General features: G+C 37.3%; 1 protein-coding gene across 4 annotated transcripts in view; it reads right to left on the bottom strand.

The window, feature by feature from the left end:
- The window catches only part of LOC112057909 (solute carrier family 41 member 1), a 116,050-nt gene that overhangs the window by 21,425 nt on the left and 77,141 nt on the right, over nucleotides 1-17,484 (bottom strand). For all 4 annotated transcript variants that reach the window (XM_052889198.1, XM_052889197.1, XM_024098521.2 and 1 more), the window contains 2 exons: nucleotides 14,133-14,263; nucleotides 5,601-5,705 (listed from right to left, as the gene is read on the bottom strand). In XM_052889198.1, coding sequence (XP_052745158.1) covers nucleotides 5,601-5,705; nucleotides 14,133-14,263 — 236 coding nt within the window. The remainder of the gene's footprint in view (nucleotides 1-5,600; nucleotides 5,706-14,132; nucleotides 14,264-17,484) is intronic.

The raw sequence follows: 17,484 nt of genomic DNA on the forward strand, positions 1-17,484 counted from the left end.
AGCTCAAAATCGTGATGTTTGGAAGTCCCTACAAAAGGCCTATGTCCTTCAGTGGACGTTCATCGACTGATATGATGATGATGATGATAATGAAAAACTTTAATTGTCGCCGAAAGCGTTCGTGTGATTGGTTGGTTGCGTAACTGCCAAAGCTTGACTGTATCCGCTAGTTATATTAAAAGCCAAATCCTTGTAAAAACCTTTTTTGACAGCCTCCGTGGCGCAGTGGTATGCGCGGTGAAGTTACAAGACAAAGACGTACCGCCAAGCGATTTAGCGTTCCGTTACGATGTCGTGTAGAAACCGGGAGGAGTGTGGATTTCATCCTACTCCTAACAAGTTAGCCCGCTTCCATCTTAGATTGCATCATCACTTACCCAGGTGAGATTGTAATCAAGGGCTAATCTGTAGAGAATAAAAAAAAACACTTTACTAATACCAAACCCGTCGTGTTAGTATTAAAACGTAATGTAAAAAGGGAATCCCCTGGTTAATGTGACCGATATTAACCAGGGGATACCCCTTTTTGTTTTTATACCCAAGGATCATAACCATAAGGATGCCGTAAGAATAACAATGGAATGGTTCTGAACTTCCAAAGAAACCGACATGTTTAGTTTATTTATAAAACTTATTATTATTATAACCATGCAATAACTTATAAAAGTAGGTATAGCATAATATAACTGATCACTGAATGCCATAACGTTTTAGTTAAAAATATACTTTAGCTCATCATGCTTAGGACATTAAATAAGAGTGATGAAAATGGCGATCCCGCACCGGAAAGCGCAGTGTTGGTCGACCCCCTACTAGGTGGACCGAGAATGTCAAGCGGGTTGCAGGGAGCCGCTGGATGCTGGTGGATCGAGACCGTTGGAAGTCAATGCAAGAGGTCTATGTCCAGCAGTAGACGTCTATCGGCTGATAAGGTAAGGTAGGTAAGGTAAGGATAAAACTTGCAGAGGTCCTCGTTGGGCCAACTAATCTGAAGGGTCTAAAAGGTTTGCTAGTGACTACCTATTATTATTAGAGTTGTATATGTTTAGTCACTGTATATGTTTACACACCTTGCTGAAGAATTACAGACCCATCTCGCTGCTAAGCCATGTTTACAAATTGTTCTCGAGAGTCATTACGAATCGTCTCGCTAATAGGTTTGACGACTTCCAGCCTCCCGAACAAGCCGGTTTCCGAAAAGGCTTTAGCACCATAGACCACATCCATACGCTGCGGCAGGTTATACAGAAGACTCATGAGTATAACCAGCCACTTTGCTTAGCGTTTGTGGACTATGAGAAAGCCTTCGATTCGGTGGAAACCTGGGCTGTGCTAAGGTCATTGCAGAGATGCCGAATTGATTACAGGTATATCCAAGCGTTGAAGTGCTTGTACGAAAACGCCACTATGTCAGTCCGTATTCAGGATCAGACTACGAGGCCAATCCAGTTGCAGCGAGGAGTGCGTCAGGGAGATGTGATCTCTCCGAAGCTATTTACCGCCACATTGGAAGACGTCTTTAAGCTTCTGGACTGGGGCGGACTTGGCATCAACATCAATGGCGAGTACATCACTCAACTGCGGTTCGCGGATGATGTAGTCATCATGGCACAGACTCTGTATGACCTTAGTACCATGCTCAATGACCTCAGCAGCGTTTCTCAACAGGTGGGCCTGAAAATGAACATGGGCAAAACAAAAATAATGTGTAATGCTCATGTATCGCTCCACCCAGTTATAGTTGAGAACGCTGCACTCGAAATTGTAGACGAATACATATACCTAGGACATATGATCCAGTTAGGTAGGTCCAATTTCGAGAAAGAGGTGTACCGTCGAATCCAACTCGGCTGGGCTGCATTCGGGAAACTTCGCGACATCTTTTCGTCCGAAATTCCTCAGTGCCTGAAGACAAAAGTCTTCGAACAGTGCGTGTTGCCAGTGATGACCTATGGTTCCGAGACTTGGTCGCTAACTATGGGCCTCATAAGAAGTCTCAGAGTCACACAGCGGGCGATGGAACGAGCTATGTTAGGAGTATCTCTGCGTGATCGAATCAGAAATGAGGAGATCCGCAGAAGAACCAAAGTCACCGACATAGCTCAACGAGTTGCGAAGCTGAAGTGGCAATGGGCGGGGCACATAGTGCGAAGAGCCGATGGACGTTGGGGTCCCAAAGTGCTGGAATGGCGACCCCGCACTAGTAAGCGCAGTGTTGGCCGACCCCCCACCAGGTGGACTGACGACATCAAGCGAGTCGCAGGGATTCGCTGGATGCAGTTGGCTCAGTATCGTGATGTTTGGAAGTCCCTACAAAAGGCCTATGTCCTGCAGTGGACGTCCATCGGCTGATATGATGATGATGATGATGATGTTTAGTCAGTTTATTCCGAAGGCCGCTTTGGCTTTGATGAGCGGGGCAAATAGTTTAAATTGCCGATAGACAATGGGGTCCCAATCCCAAAGTGATGAAATGGCAAGCCTCACTCAAAGCGTTGTGTTGATCGACTCCCCACTAGTGGATTGACGACAGAAAGTGTGTCGTAGGATGGATGCAGGCGGCTAGATGGGGGCCTTACAGGTTCTGCAGTAGACGTCCGTCGACTGATGTGATGATAATGATTCCCACAGGAAACGGCTAGTGCGCATCATCATTATGAGCCGTTGGACGTCCACTGCTGGACATAAGCCTCTTGCATGACAAAACACAACGGTCTAGAGCCGCCAGCATCCAGCGGCTCACTGCAACCCACTTGATCTCCTCGGTCCACCTTATGGGGGTCGATCAACGCTTTCCGGTTTTGAGGTTGTCATTCCAGCATCTTGGGACCCCAACGTCCATCGGCTCTTCGATCTATGTAGCCTGTCCATTGCCACTTCAGCTTCGCGACTCGCTGAGCTGTCAGTGACTTTGGTTCGTCTGCGGATCTCCTCTTTCTGATTCGATCATGCAGAAAAACTGCGAGCAGTTCGCTCCATCGCCCGCTGAGTGACTAATACATATAGTGCGTATACTAATATTGTAAAGAGGTAAAGTTTGCGGTGTTGTAGGGGGTAATCTTTGGATCTAAGTTAAGTTAAGATTAATAGTAGTCTTACATATATTTTTAGTTTCTTTAATTTGTGTTTGTAACCTTATTATGATAAATATTATGAATATTAGTATTAAATAGATTTTTAGTTTTAAATTGAACAATTTCCTTTTAATTTATATAAATTTTCTTTTTTTTCTCTTTTTTTCATGTTTTTCTTCATTCTTAATTAACGCAAATGTATGTAAATTTTTTCAACTCTTAATTTTAAATATTAGTACCTAGACCTAGACCTATGTGCACGATGTGGCTACCCTTAATTAAAATTATATGTTTTGTATTACCCTAGTATTTAAGACAATTTAGTTCCATTTACATATGATTTTGTTCCAAATATATAAATCTACTGAACCGATTTTAAAAATTGTTTCACCTCTATAAAGCTACGTTATTTGTGAGTGTCATAGGCTATAATTTATTCCTGCATACACACGGGAACGAAAACTACGCGGGTGAAACCCATTGGCGTATCTAGGATTATTTCCTGGTGTGGGTACGCGGGTGAAACTCATTTATTTATTTCCTGAGGTGGGCCTACATATCACTGAACAGAGTCGACACTCAAAATAAAAATATCGTTAGCAATATTTGTGGACGCAGACCTCTGAAACGGCTGGACCTTTCTTATTTTTTTTATCTATGGTAGGTATCAGTCTTAATATATTTTTCAAAATCTTTATTGCTAATAGGTTATTCTTTATTATATGTTGTAATTGTTATTATTTGATATTTTATATGATATTTTGTGTAAAATTATTAGTATTTCGGCGTCCATTATAGAATTTCAAATCGGTAGCTCAGTATCCTAGGGTGGGCACTGGACTATTCTAGGGTGGGCCCGGCCCACCCGGCTCACCTGCTATAGACGCCTATGGTGAAACCCCGGGCCTTCGACTAGTGTAATTACATAAGAATCGCCCGTTCGCAGTCTACGTGTCTGCCTGTAGTTCTTAGAACAACTACACGTGAATAAAGTTATCAGTTTTGCGTTTATCAGGTTATCATCCCCATCTGAAGAGATGGCGTCAATGATTTCTGTCAATGATAACAAAATTCTGCCGATTCGCTATCTAAGTACAGGTGCTTGACAATAATGCACAAGCGAACGTGATTGTAATCTAACACGATCCATTAGATTTGCTTAGATTTATTCAAGTAGCTATGGCAAAACTATTTTTCTAATACAATATGGTATTTGACTCATATCAAAGGACATGGTCCGTTTTAGGTCCACTTTTATACCCCGTATCATTAAAATTTAAAAAAAATACAATGTCATTATTAAAATTTATTAAAGTGAATAAATCTAACTAAATAAAGAGAAATAAATAAAATAAAAACTCAAGTTTTTGGGTTGTATTAAGATGGCGCCCATAGAGCAACTGTGACATGACAATTGACACCAAACGTCAAATCGATTACTGCATTGAAAACGTCAACTATCCGCCATTATTACCCTTAGTAGTGTTGCATTTTTTGGGAGATAATGAATATTATTTCGAAAGAATTAAAGTATTTTCGTAGATTTGTATAATCAAAAATAGTTAAAAATATATCTTCCTTTAATTCCGCCAGGGTACAATGACTGATCCTGGGCTCCATACAGTTTTGGACCATCTCCTTTAATATAAACAATATTAATTTCATGTATAACATGGAATAAGGGTCCGAAATATATCGATATCAATGAATAAAAGTTAAGGATTTCATATAAATTTACGTTTCAGGGAGTGCAGTCTGAACTGAGACAGTGTCGATTACTAACTCTATGTTTACCCGTGCATAAGACGAAATTTTATAAACATTCTTTCGTTGTGCAAGCCGTTAAGTTATGGAATGCTCTCCCTTTAAATATACGGCAATCAAAGACACTGGACATTTTTAAAAATGCCGTAAAGTTTCATTATCTGGTGCATTAAAGACGATCTGTATATATTATTTCTTTTCAATATAAGGTATTTATTAGTATATTTTGATATGTATTTTATTCAATATTGTAGGTATTTGTGTAATATTGTTTATGTATTAGGATGTAAATTATTTGTATGTATGTGTATTACTAATACTATGGTTATTTTTGTTTTACGCCACCTGCTGCTGTCCTTAAGTTTTCCTAAACCGAAGGTTGCCTGGAAGAAATCGCTACTTAGCGATAAGGCCGCCTTTTATATGCTGATCTCTTCCTAATTTGTTTTTTATTTCACTTGTTTTTGTCTTTGTGGTGTGCAAATAAAGTATATTTATTTATTTATTTATTATTTATAAAACTTAATTTAATTATCACGTATTTTTTCGAATTTTCCAAACGTCAAAAACGCTGTCGTCCATTTTGTGACGTCACTAACACACTTGATTTACTAAACGTCAAATTTATATTATAGTATTTTTTATAACTTTATTCATTTCAAATTTAGATTTAAGTATTCTGAGTCATTATTTATTTTAAATTAATGAAATTTTTCATCTAATAAAGTACTTTGTAGGCTCATTTGTGTCCCGGAGACTTACCCTGACACTGCCCAGGACAAGCCCAGCTCCGATGGTCCCGCAGCCAGCTATGAAGAACGGGACCGCCACCTGCATCAAAGTGTTCCACCATCTCTCCTCCTTTTTCTGCAAAATAAAAGAAACCAAATTACTTCTTTTCTTATAATAATAAAACTTATACTCTATTTTTTTTTAATTTTCACCAATATTAATAAAATATAAAAAAAAAAAAATTATCCTTCCTGCTGCGGCACATTTTGAGTGTCCAAGCAACCGCTGGTCAGTGCTCCAGAGTGAGAAACCTCCTCACAATACGCGCCGTCTCAAGAATCACTGCATTCTGTATCCGACTCTTGATCCAGTAGTTGGCGAAGTCTTACTTTTCGCTTTATGACTATTGACTAAAATGACTATCGGAACAATAATAGTTGACTCAACATTAAGAAAAAACGAATAAAGAGAACGTGCAATTTCAATATTTAGAAATGAAACTAACTCATCATGAAATCTCAAAAACCACTTGACGTAGGAAGATGAAATTCGGGAGGTAGTTAAAGTTAGTAGACATCCACTAAGACCGGTTTTTTCGACAGGACCGGATTAAGAAGGTCTAAGGGCGGACGCTAATTCGAATATAAATGTTTATGTAAACACTATTATACAAAATAATATCATTTATTATTACTTAACTAATACAAGAAAGTCATTAGAATAAATCAAGTGAAGAAGAATAAAACATAAAATTATTCTGCGTAAATGATTCTTGTTTTTTATCGATCAATCAATCAATCAATCAATCAATCAATTTATTCTTTGCAGATACATGCATTATATATATATGTGGTCGGTAGATGTAGATGGTAAATGTATCTTGCCAATTTGGCATGCAAATTATTTATTAAGTATTTAATGATTCAAATGACAATTTAAAACTCGATATAGACGAGAATAAACAGTTTCTATATATGTCCCTTGCTAATTTCGTGACGCTTTTTTATTATTATTTTTGTCCTTTATAAACCTGAAACAATAGAAAAAAATGTTTCATTTTTTTTCTACTGATAACATTGTGCTCGGTTGTAATACGTAATTTATCCTTGGCTTTAGATATATTCAGATGTACTAAGTTTCTGTAAATAGCAATACATTATTTTACTATTAAATACCTACTGCGAGCATACCTACTTTCCTAAAATCTATCTAAAAATAAAGCTGAAGAGTTTGTTTGTTTGATTGAACCCGCTAATCTCAGGAACTACTGGTACGATTTGAAAAATTATTTCAGTGTTAGATAGCCCATTTATCGAGGAAGGCTATAGGCTATATATTATCCCCATATTCATACGGGAACGGGAACCACGCGGGTGAAATCGCGCGGCGTCAGCTTGTGCTAGATAATTCATAACAAAATAACATTCGAGTCAAGCGACTGCCCCCAGTAATTATTATAGTAATAAAAGTTTTTAATCTCTACTAAGCTATCATCATCATTGACAACCCGTGTTCGGCTCACTGTTGAGCCCGAGTCTCCTCTCAAAATGAGATAGGTTATGCTGGCCCATCGCGCTGGCCCAATGCGGATTGGCAGACTTCACATACTCAGAGAATTAAAAAAAACCTTTTTTTAATTCTCTGCGTTTTTCCTTTACCGTTTGAGATATTAATTTCTTAAAATGCACATAACTGAAAAGTTAGAGGTGCATGCCTCGGACCGAGTTCGAACCTTCGCCCTCCGAACCGAAGGCCAAAGTCTTATCCACTGGGCTATCACGACTCGATAACCATACTAATAGTTTAAAGAGGTAGGCGAGTAAAGTTTGAGGTAATGATGATTGGAGGTAATCTCTGGATTTACTGAAACGATTTTGAAAATTCTTTTACCACTAGAAAGCAATGTTATTTGACTATGTTTTATCCCCATATTCCCCCGGGAACGACAACTACGCATAAAATTAAAAAAAAAACAGATTTCGAACCATATTCATGATTCTTTGTAGCAATGTCACTATTTGGTACTTTGATGACTAATTGCTCGGACTGGGTAATCTTTTAAAAGAACACAAAATGAACCTTTTGATAATTTTGAGAGTGGATTAATCACAGCAGGATATTTATATACATAACATTATTATCTCAAAGTAACCACGTTTTTGATCAAGCTTTTTCCTTTGGAAAAATTTCCGAGTTCATCCTTGTCTTCCTATATAAAATTCAAATTTATTCAAATTCAATATTAATCATTATTATTTGCATGATTACTCTTTCAACTGTTGGAAATTGTAGGATTGTTTTTTCCTTCTAAATTGATTGTTTTTCCACATTTTCCTCATTAAATGTTTAACAAGGAATGCAATGAAGAACTTTATCTCTCATGGAAAATTATCGCTTTATCACCTTTTTGAAAGTCATGTCTTTGATTCTCTGAACATGAGGTCGCTTGTTGTTAACATGTTAAGCCTCATGTGTTGTTGAATATCCGGAAAATCACACCCTGCAAATAGTAAGTTGTTTTTCAACAAGCGAACGTAGTAGCGAGGGCACGGGTATATTTAAAATATTATAATAGACTTTAAATATTATATTCTTGCAATTTTAAATTGACAGTTTGATTTTCGCTATCCACAATAGAAGTTTAAATATATTTACACGTACGTCAAAAATATAATTTGTCCTTAATTTGTCCATCATTCGGTTTTTAAATGTATTCAAAAAAGTTCTTACAAAAATGTCTATGTCTTTGTAAAGGCGGATTTACATTTGTCTAATGTATGAAACCGATTCTGTTCTGATGCGTCATAACACGACACGTCATACAAATGTAAATCCGGCTTAATTTGGAGCGCGAAACTCTTAGTCAGGGATCCGTAGAACATTTTGTACAAATTTCTATCAATTTCATTTTTCGTGTTCGCTTCATTTCAATGAGACGATGAACTTTTTTATTTACGAAAATTCTTGATTCTGATAGCTAACTGAGTTACCAGGCAATGAAAATTTCTATGCGTCGGAACGAGATAATGTAGCACGCAATTTGTAGGTTATTGTGGCTGATATGTTGTATATCTATAAATTAATCAACAGCAAAAGTTAATTAATAGTTATACGATTTGAAAAATTCTTTCAGTGTTAGATAGCCCATTTATCGAGGAAGGCTGTTGGCTATATATTATCCCTGTTTTCCTACGGGAACGGGTACCACGCGGGTGAAACTGCGCAGCGTCAGCTAGTTCCTTACAAAAAAATATAAAATTCGCAACAATATCACCTTTTTTATAGTTTCCACGCAGACAATGTCACGGGTGCCCGCTATACTTAAATTTCGTTAAAAAATAATGTCCAAAAACATTCTACTATTATATCACACGTCAATGAATTATTAATTAGTTTATCAGATGAATTTGATTGATATATCATTAATCCCTGAATCACGACAAAGAAATATCACAGTAATGCTGAGAATAATAAGATATTTCAAGTTTGATAGTAACGTGATAGTGATAATTTGGCATATTTTATCTAAGTAGAAGTCTATTTTAATTATTCACTTGATTGATATATTAATATTAATTAATTCTTGAATCATTACAAAGAAATTTCACGAATTGTTTTTTTTTTGTTTATTAATCGCTCTACTCTGTGATGTAATAAGCGATAGTGATAGTCAGGGATCCGTAGAACATTTTGTACAACTGATTACTATCAAGTTAATTTTTCGTGAGTAGCGTCATCTCGATGAGACGATCAACTTTTTTATTTACGAAAATTTTTGATTCTGGTAGCTAACTGAGTTACCAGGAAATAAAAATGTCTTAGCAACGATGTACCACGCAATTTGTAGGACATTGTGCAAGTTGAGCTGTATAACTATTAATTAATCAACAGTAAAAAAAAAAACAACTTTGATAAACTACCCTCCTCCCAATTTCTATCATTAACGAGGTTGTTACTAACCAGCTATTTAGTTCCAGCAGTACTATACTGGAACGCTAAATCGCTTGGCTAGCCGCTAGCCCCGGCCGTAGCCTCCTATCAGCCAGACCTGGACCAATTAAGAAAACCATAACCGGTCCAGCTGGAGATCGAACCTAGGACCTCCGTCTTGTAAATCGACCGCGCATACCACTGCGCCACGGAGGTCGCCACCAATAAAAAGCTACATTATCAGCAAATAAGGTTACAATATATCCCTGTTATATCCGTAAGTAAACAATGAAGGATATCCTGATAACAATAGCTTTTCACCTCACAATAACCAAGGTAAGGATGCAAATCATTTTGTCAATCATTTGTAGACATTTTGAGTGATTTACGACAATTTGTCGGCATTTTAATTGAATGCAGATTTAGGAGGAAGTAAGAAATGAGAAAACAATTAATTTTTTTCTTTACAATACTAATCAACATTGAAATTTATTCCGAAATCGCATGTTTATAACAAAATAGATAAAAATAACTTTATTATCGTAATTTTTTTTTTTATTATTTACAAGTTAGCCCTTGACTACAATCTCACCTGATGGTAAGTAATGATGCAGTCTAAGATGGAAGCGGGCTAACTTGTTAGGAGGAGGATGAAAATCCACACCTCTTGCGGTTTCTACACGGCATCGTACCGGAACGCTAAATCGCTTGGCGGTACGTCTTTGCGGGTAGGGTGGTAACTAGCCACGGCCGAAGCCTCCCACCAGCCAAAACTAACTATTATTATTGTACTATTACTATTAATGTTTTTATTTCACACTAGCTGACGCCGCGCGGTTTCACCCGCGTTGTTTCCGTTCCCGTAGGAATACGGGGACAATATAATTATAACCAGTGGCGTGCACTTCATAGATGCAATAAAGCACTGCCTACCCTAAAAACTCAATACAAACCTATTTTGGACCACAGAACTCATTGTTGGCCAAGGTATTTCGCAATTTTACCATTTACTGCATACCCTACTTAAAAACCTTAGGCATGTCACTGATTATAGCCTATAGCCTTTCTCAATAAATGGGCTATCTAACACTGAAAGAATTTTTCAAATCGGACCAGTAGTTCCTAAGATTAGCGCGTTCAACCAAACAAAAAAACTTCCGCTTTATAACATTAGTATAGAAGTATAGACTAGGTATTTTGTTCCCATAATTGTTACTAACCCTAACGATTCACCTACGTAGTTTTCCTATGGGAATACGGAGACAAAATATACCTCACGTTACTCGCTGATAATGTAACTTTCATTAGTAAAAAAAATAACATCGGTTTAGGCGTGAAAGCGTAACAAACAAACAAACCCTAGGCACTTGTCATTAGCTATAAGGTATGTCACCTAGTAAGTATTTAAAAATGTAAAAATAAAAACATACAAAACTGGTTCGAACAATCAACCTTGAACCTGTATTCTCAGTACAAAACAATATATATTTCATTAATATCAAGTCTAGAAAGGTAAAACGAAATAGTCGTCGTCATCAACCCATATTCGGCTCACTGCTGAGCTCGAGTCTCCTCTCAGAATGAGAGGGGTTAGGCCAATAGTCCACCACGCTGGCCCAATGCGGATTGGCAGACTTCACACACGCAGAGAATTAAGATAATTCTCTGGTATGCAGGTTTCCTCACGATGTTTTCCTTCACCGATTGAGACACGTGATATTTAATTTCTTAAAATGCACACAACTGAAAAGTTGGAGGTGCATGTCCCGGACCGGATTCGAACCTACACACTCCGGAATCGGAGGCAGAGGTCATATCCACTGGGCTATCACGGCTCAAAACGAAATAGTGACTCAGAATAATGGATCGGTTTCGTCAAGCTTTGTTAGTAACCAACCAAGAATTTCGATTATAGTAAGTATCTACAACTGTGAGGAAATATCTAATGCAATGCAATAGATTGATCTTTCGAAGTAATTTAATTTAATAATACGGTTATGATAAAGTTATAATTCAATTCAGAAATAATGACGTTAAATAAATGAAATCGTAATGATTTATATTAATTTTATCTTGCAGAAACTTACATCTTCCAAGATACGGCTATTTGCTCGTAAAGTATTACTTATTTCACCAATTACAATATCGTAATGTATCTCATTACGCACATGTGCCGTAATGTAAAGTAAAATGCACATGTGCTGTAATGTATTAAAAATCCTTTATCATCCATCTCAAAACGAACGGTACTTTTTAAATCTTGGCAAAGAGTTTTTATGTCAAAGTGCTCAACATTTTATGAATAAAATTAACTTTGTGAGATAAAATTTAATAAAAAAACATCTAATTCTTTAATTTTAATAATTTTGACAATAAAAGTCAATGTCTGTATCAGAAACACAAAAATATTAATTTACTTTATTAATAACTAGCGGACGCCCGCGACCTCGTCCGTGTGAAACTCGATGTAAACTTTCAACTACCTCGTATAAATAAAAGTACAAAGTATCCTATGTCCTTTGCTTGGCTCTAAACTACCTACCTGCCAATTTTCAGCTAAATCGGTTCAGCCGTTCTTGAGTTATAAGTGGAGTAACTAACACGACTTTCTTTTATATATATATATATATGTATTTGCGTTATCTGTGCAAAAATGACAAGAGTATCAAAATGTCATCTTATGGAATACAGGCAAAGATGCAATTTATTTTTAATAGTGTTCAAAGTGTGTTTCCTCACAAATGTGTTATAAAACGTCGTATAACATACGTGCGTTGATAATGGGGATGATGACTAAGTTTGAATATATTGATTTTTATGATACATTCGGGTAAATAGGGTCAATGTTAACTAATTTATACATAAAAAGCAAAGATTGTCTGGATATTTGCAAAATAAATGAGATTATTAAATTTTAAAATCTTATCGTAATTAGATGAAAATTCATACAGTTTTAGCTTCCTTACATTAAATGTGACATCTTTTAATATATGAACTATAAGCATAAACGCACAAATAACAAAGATATTAGTAATTTTTTTTTAACGCGCATACAAACGATCATTACATTGGCTATGACGTCATTAGTTCGAGCCATTTTGTATGGGGCGTTTTTCAGGGATCCGCAGCAGCGCTGCAAATCTGACTCTTTAAATCCCTGTAGCTCCGAAAGTAATGATCGCAGATATCCTGTTCCTTTTACAAAATTGCTTTACTATTAGTATACTCTTAATTTATATACAATTTAAAAAAACTGTCATAATCCCTTCTGCTTTCTTACTATAGCTCTTGCCTGTGGCTCGAGCTGCAATATCGCATCGGCTGTAATTTTCAACTTGCCGCACTTATATATATCATAAACTGATATTTTACGCCTTTAAAGTTATAATTTAAAGCAGAAAAAATGACATTAAAGAAATGAAATCGATTTATGAAACGATTTATATTAATTTTATCTTCCAGAAACTTACATCTTTCAAAGTAATTTAATGATACGGCTATAAAATTGTTCATACGGCTATAAAGTTATAATTAAACGCAGAAATAATGACGTTAAGGAAATAAAACTTTATTGATTTACAATGACATTAACTTTACCCTAATTACCTTAAATTGATAAGGTAAGGTAAGATACCTATGGTAACTGTACCTAATGGTACAATATGCTACTTCTTGCCCGTCGACATGTTTTAAGGTAATTACAGGCATAGGAAGCATATGCCTGTAATTTTTTTTTAATTAGGGCGTAATCACTGTTAAGCCATGTTTACAAATTGTTCTCGAGAGTCATTAAGAGTCTCGCTCGTAGGTTCGACGACTTCCAGCCTCCCGAACAAGCCGGATTTCGAAAAGGCCATAGACACATCCATACGCTGCGGCAGGTTATACAGAAGGCTGAAAAGTATAACTAGCCACTTTGCTTAGCGTTTGTGGACAATGAGAAAGCCTTCGATTCGGTGGAAAGTTGGGCTGTGCTAAGGTCATTGCAGAGATGCCGAATTGACTACAGATACATTCAAGCGTTAAAGTGCTTGTACGAAAACGCCACATGTCAGGATAAGACTACGAGGTCAATCCAGTTGCAGCGAGGAGAGCGTCAGGGAGATGTGATCTCTCCGAATCTATTTTCCGCTGCATTGGAAGATGTCTCTAAGCTTCTGGACTGGGACGGACTTGGCATCAACATCAATAGCGAGTATATCACTCAACTGCGGTTTGCGGACCATGTAGTTATCTAGCTGGAACGAGCTATGCTAGGATCTTTGCGTAATCGGTTAGAAATAAGAAGATCAGTAGAAGAACCAAAGTCACCGACATAGCTCGACGTGTCGCGAAGCTGAAGTGGCAATGGACGAGGCACATCATTGTTGATGATCTTCTTTGTCGTTACACTCTTGACAGAGTGGTCGTGGTCGTCATTTGGGTGTGGTGGCAAGCCTCACTATCCGTCGCCATTCCTCCCGTAGTGTGGCTCTCCTAACACATTCGTGGAGCGATCCATGGAGAGCGGTTTTTACTTGTTCAGTCCACCGCATTGGTGACCTGCAACGTGATCTTGTGCCCTCCACCTTTCCTTGCACCACAAGTCACAAGTGTTGATGATGGTAGGTATCAAAAATAGGCACTGCTTACCCCGGATAGTGGTTGTTTCTCGGCGTCTGTGTCATTCAACTTCTTGTCCGGGGGGTCACCGGGGCTCTTGAGATCTCCGTTGGAATTTATCGACGCCATCGTGTATCCACTGTCCGGGCTTCCAATTTCATCTGTAAAGATAAATAAAACATTCGTAAGCGACAGTTAAAATTCATCTTAAAAGTTCTTAGTCCTTGGATTTAGGAGATATTTATTCTTGACCTACTGCTCAAACTTAGGGTACATTTAATATAATAAAAGTGGTCGAATTCTATATATTTATTCGCAATTTGAGATTTTACTTATACCATTTGTAACACCAAACTTTACCGTAGCATAACGGACGCCAGCGCCATCTAGAATCTATACTTATAATATGATTTTTGTACATTCTGTACCTTGAAGATATTTTGAAAATTTTTGTGGCAGGGCATTATACAATCGATACTGAAGCCAAAAATATTTTTGATTTTTGTCTGTCTGTCTGTCCGTGTTTTTTTGTTATTCGGTCATCACGCTGAAACTACTGAATGAATTCAAATGTAACTTGGCACAGTTTAAGAACATAATATGTAAAAGATTAAAGGATACTTTATATTGCGAAAACAAAATAAGAAGGGGGTGAAATAGAGGTTGAAAGTTTGTACGGAAAATCCTTCATTTTTAGAGTTACAGTTTTGCATTTTTTTCATAAATCATAAAAAAAATACGAAATATAATGAGATCCAAACATTTTTAATATTGGAAGTGGTGAATTAGGGCTTGAAAGTTTACATTTATTTCCACGCGGACGAAATCGCGGGCGTCCGCTAGTGTATACTAAAGCCATACTCGATGTACACTGTTTACTAACAAACAAATAAAAAATGAGGGTATAAATTGCTAGTCATTTGACACCGAATAATAATTATTATTAGGTTTTTTTTTATTTTTTTTATTCTTTACAAGTTAGCCCTTGACTCACCTGATGGTAAGTGATGATGCAGTCTAAGATGGAAGCGGGCTAACTTGTTAGGAGGAGGATGAAAATCCACACCCCTTTCGGTTTCTACACGGCATCGTACCGGAACGCTAAACCGCTTGGCGGTACGTCTTTGCCGGTAGGGTGGTAATTAGCCGGTCGAAGCCTCCCAGACCTGGACAAATTAAGAAAATCTCAATCTGCCCAGCCGGGGATCGAACCTAGGACCTCCGTCTTGTAAATCCACCGCGCATACCACTGCGCCACGGAGGCCGTCAAGGTGTGAAATGACCAGCAATTTATACATACATACATCCATACATACATACATACATGCATACATACATAGACTGCCAAAATCAGTACCTTCCTATTTGGCTTCGCAGCTAATCATTCATCAATTCATGTTTAGAACCGTACACGGAGTTGCATAATTGATTTTTATTACAATAGATACAGGTTCATGCTTTCCTAAGAAGCAATGACGTCATGTTTCAGTTCTGACGTCAGACGATGGGTCAAACAGTGCAGTACGCTCCAACTGATACGGAATCAGAATAATAATTTCTTTGTGCACTCAAAATAATATGGTAAGCAGTCCTACTTACCTTTATATTGATTTTAAATAGAACATTGTTCATTTGAATTAATAAATTCAACAACCGAGTTATGTTAGAAGTATCTCTGGGTGATCGAATCAGAAATGAGGAGATCCGCAGAAGAACCAAAGTCACTGACATAGCTCAAGTTACGAAGCTGAAGTGGCAATGGGCGGGGCACATAGTTCGAAGAGCCGATGGACGTTGGGGCGACCACGCATTAGAAAGCGCTGTATTAGGCGACCCCGCACCAGGTGGACTGACGACATCAAGCGAGTCGCAGGGATTCGTTGGATGCAGTTGGCTCAGGATCGTGGTGTTTGGAAGTCCTACAAAAGGCCTATGTCCTGCAGTGGACGCCCATCGGCTGATATGATGATCATAAACTGAGACAACTAGTATTCACTTCGTGGTTACCAGAATGAAATATGGCCTATAATATGCTTAATAACACAGCTGTCTGCCATTAAAAGTTCCTTCAAAACGTCAAAACCGCTTCAGCTGTTCTGAGATTAATCACAACAAAAAGACAGACAACATCTATATATCTATACTTATAATAAAAATGGTTGAATTGTATACATTTATTCGCAATTTGAGATTATTTTATAGCATTTGTAACAACAAACGTTACCGTGGCTTACAGTACTACTAGCGCCATCTAGAATCTATACTTATACGAATTCTGTACATTTTGTACATTGAAGATATATGCTGGAACTAAAAGTATGTTTTTTTTTTCATTTCGGGCATCACGCTGAAACTACTGAATTCATTCAAATGAAACTTGGCACAGTTTAAGATCATAATACGGAGAAGGTTATAGGATACTTTTTACTGCGAAAATAAAATAAAAAGGGGGTGAAATAGGGGTTGAAAGTTTGTATAGAAAGTCCTTCATTTTTAGAGTTACAGTTTTAAAAATTTGTCCATAAATCATAAAAAAAATACAAAATATAATGGGATTCAAAAATTTTTAAAGCTCAAACTCTGAAGTGGTGAAATAGAGCTTGTAAGTTTACATTAATTTCCACGCAGACGAAGTCGCGGGCGTCCGCTAGTTTTTGAAATAAGCACCGTATACCTACTTTCAAGTTAAAAAAAACCTTTTACATACTTTTTTTTAAATTAACTCTGTACTAGACCTAATGACGCCGACCTTCGCGATTATTGAGTCGTACGTACTTATCATGCGAGTGTGAGTTAATTGCAATGTCAAGCATAATCTTCTTCAAAGTTGAAAATACCTTATTTACATAGAAAATTGTACGTGACGGGTGAAATATGTTAGTACCAAGCGATTTTTACTCACGTATTTGACGAAATATACCTAAGCATATTTTTTATAGTCATCATTAACAACCCATATTCGGCTCACTGTTGAGCACGAGTCTCCTCTCAGAATTATAGAGGTCAGGCCTTAGTCCACCACGCTGGCGCAATGTGGATTGCCAGACTTCACATACGTAGAGAATTAAGAAAATTCTCTGGTATGCAGGTTTCCTCACGATGTTTTTTCCTTACCGTTTGAGACACGTGATATTGAATTTCTTAAATGCACATACGAGTAACTGAAAAGTTGGAGGTGCATATCCCGGACCGGATTCGAACCTACGCCCTCCGAATCGAAGGCAGAACTCGTGCTTAGTGAGCCCTATATCATCATGAAAAATCTCTGGATCTACTAAACTGATTTTAAAAACCTCTTTTACCAATAGAAAGTCACGTTGATATTTTATCCCTGTATTCCCACGGGAACGGGAACTACGCGCTTTCCCCCCGTCGCCCGCAT

The sequence above is a fragment of the Bicyclus anynana genome, chromosome 25 (genome assembly GCF_947172395.1).
Source record: "Bicyclus anynana chromosome 25, ilBicAnyn1.1, whole genome shotgun sequence".
NCBI lineage: Eukaryota > Metazoa > Arthropoda > Insecta > Lepidoptera > Nymphalidae > Bicyclus > Bicyclus anynana.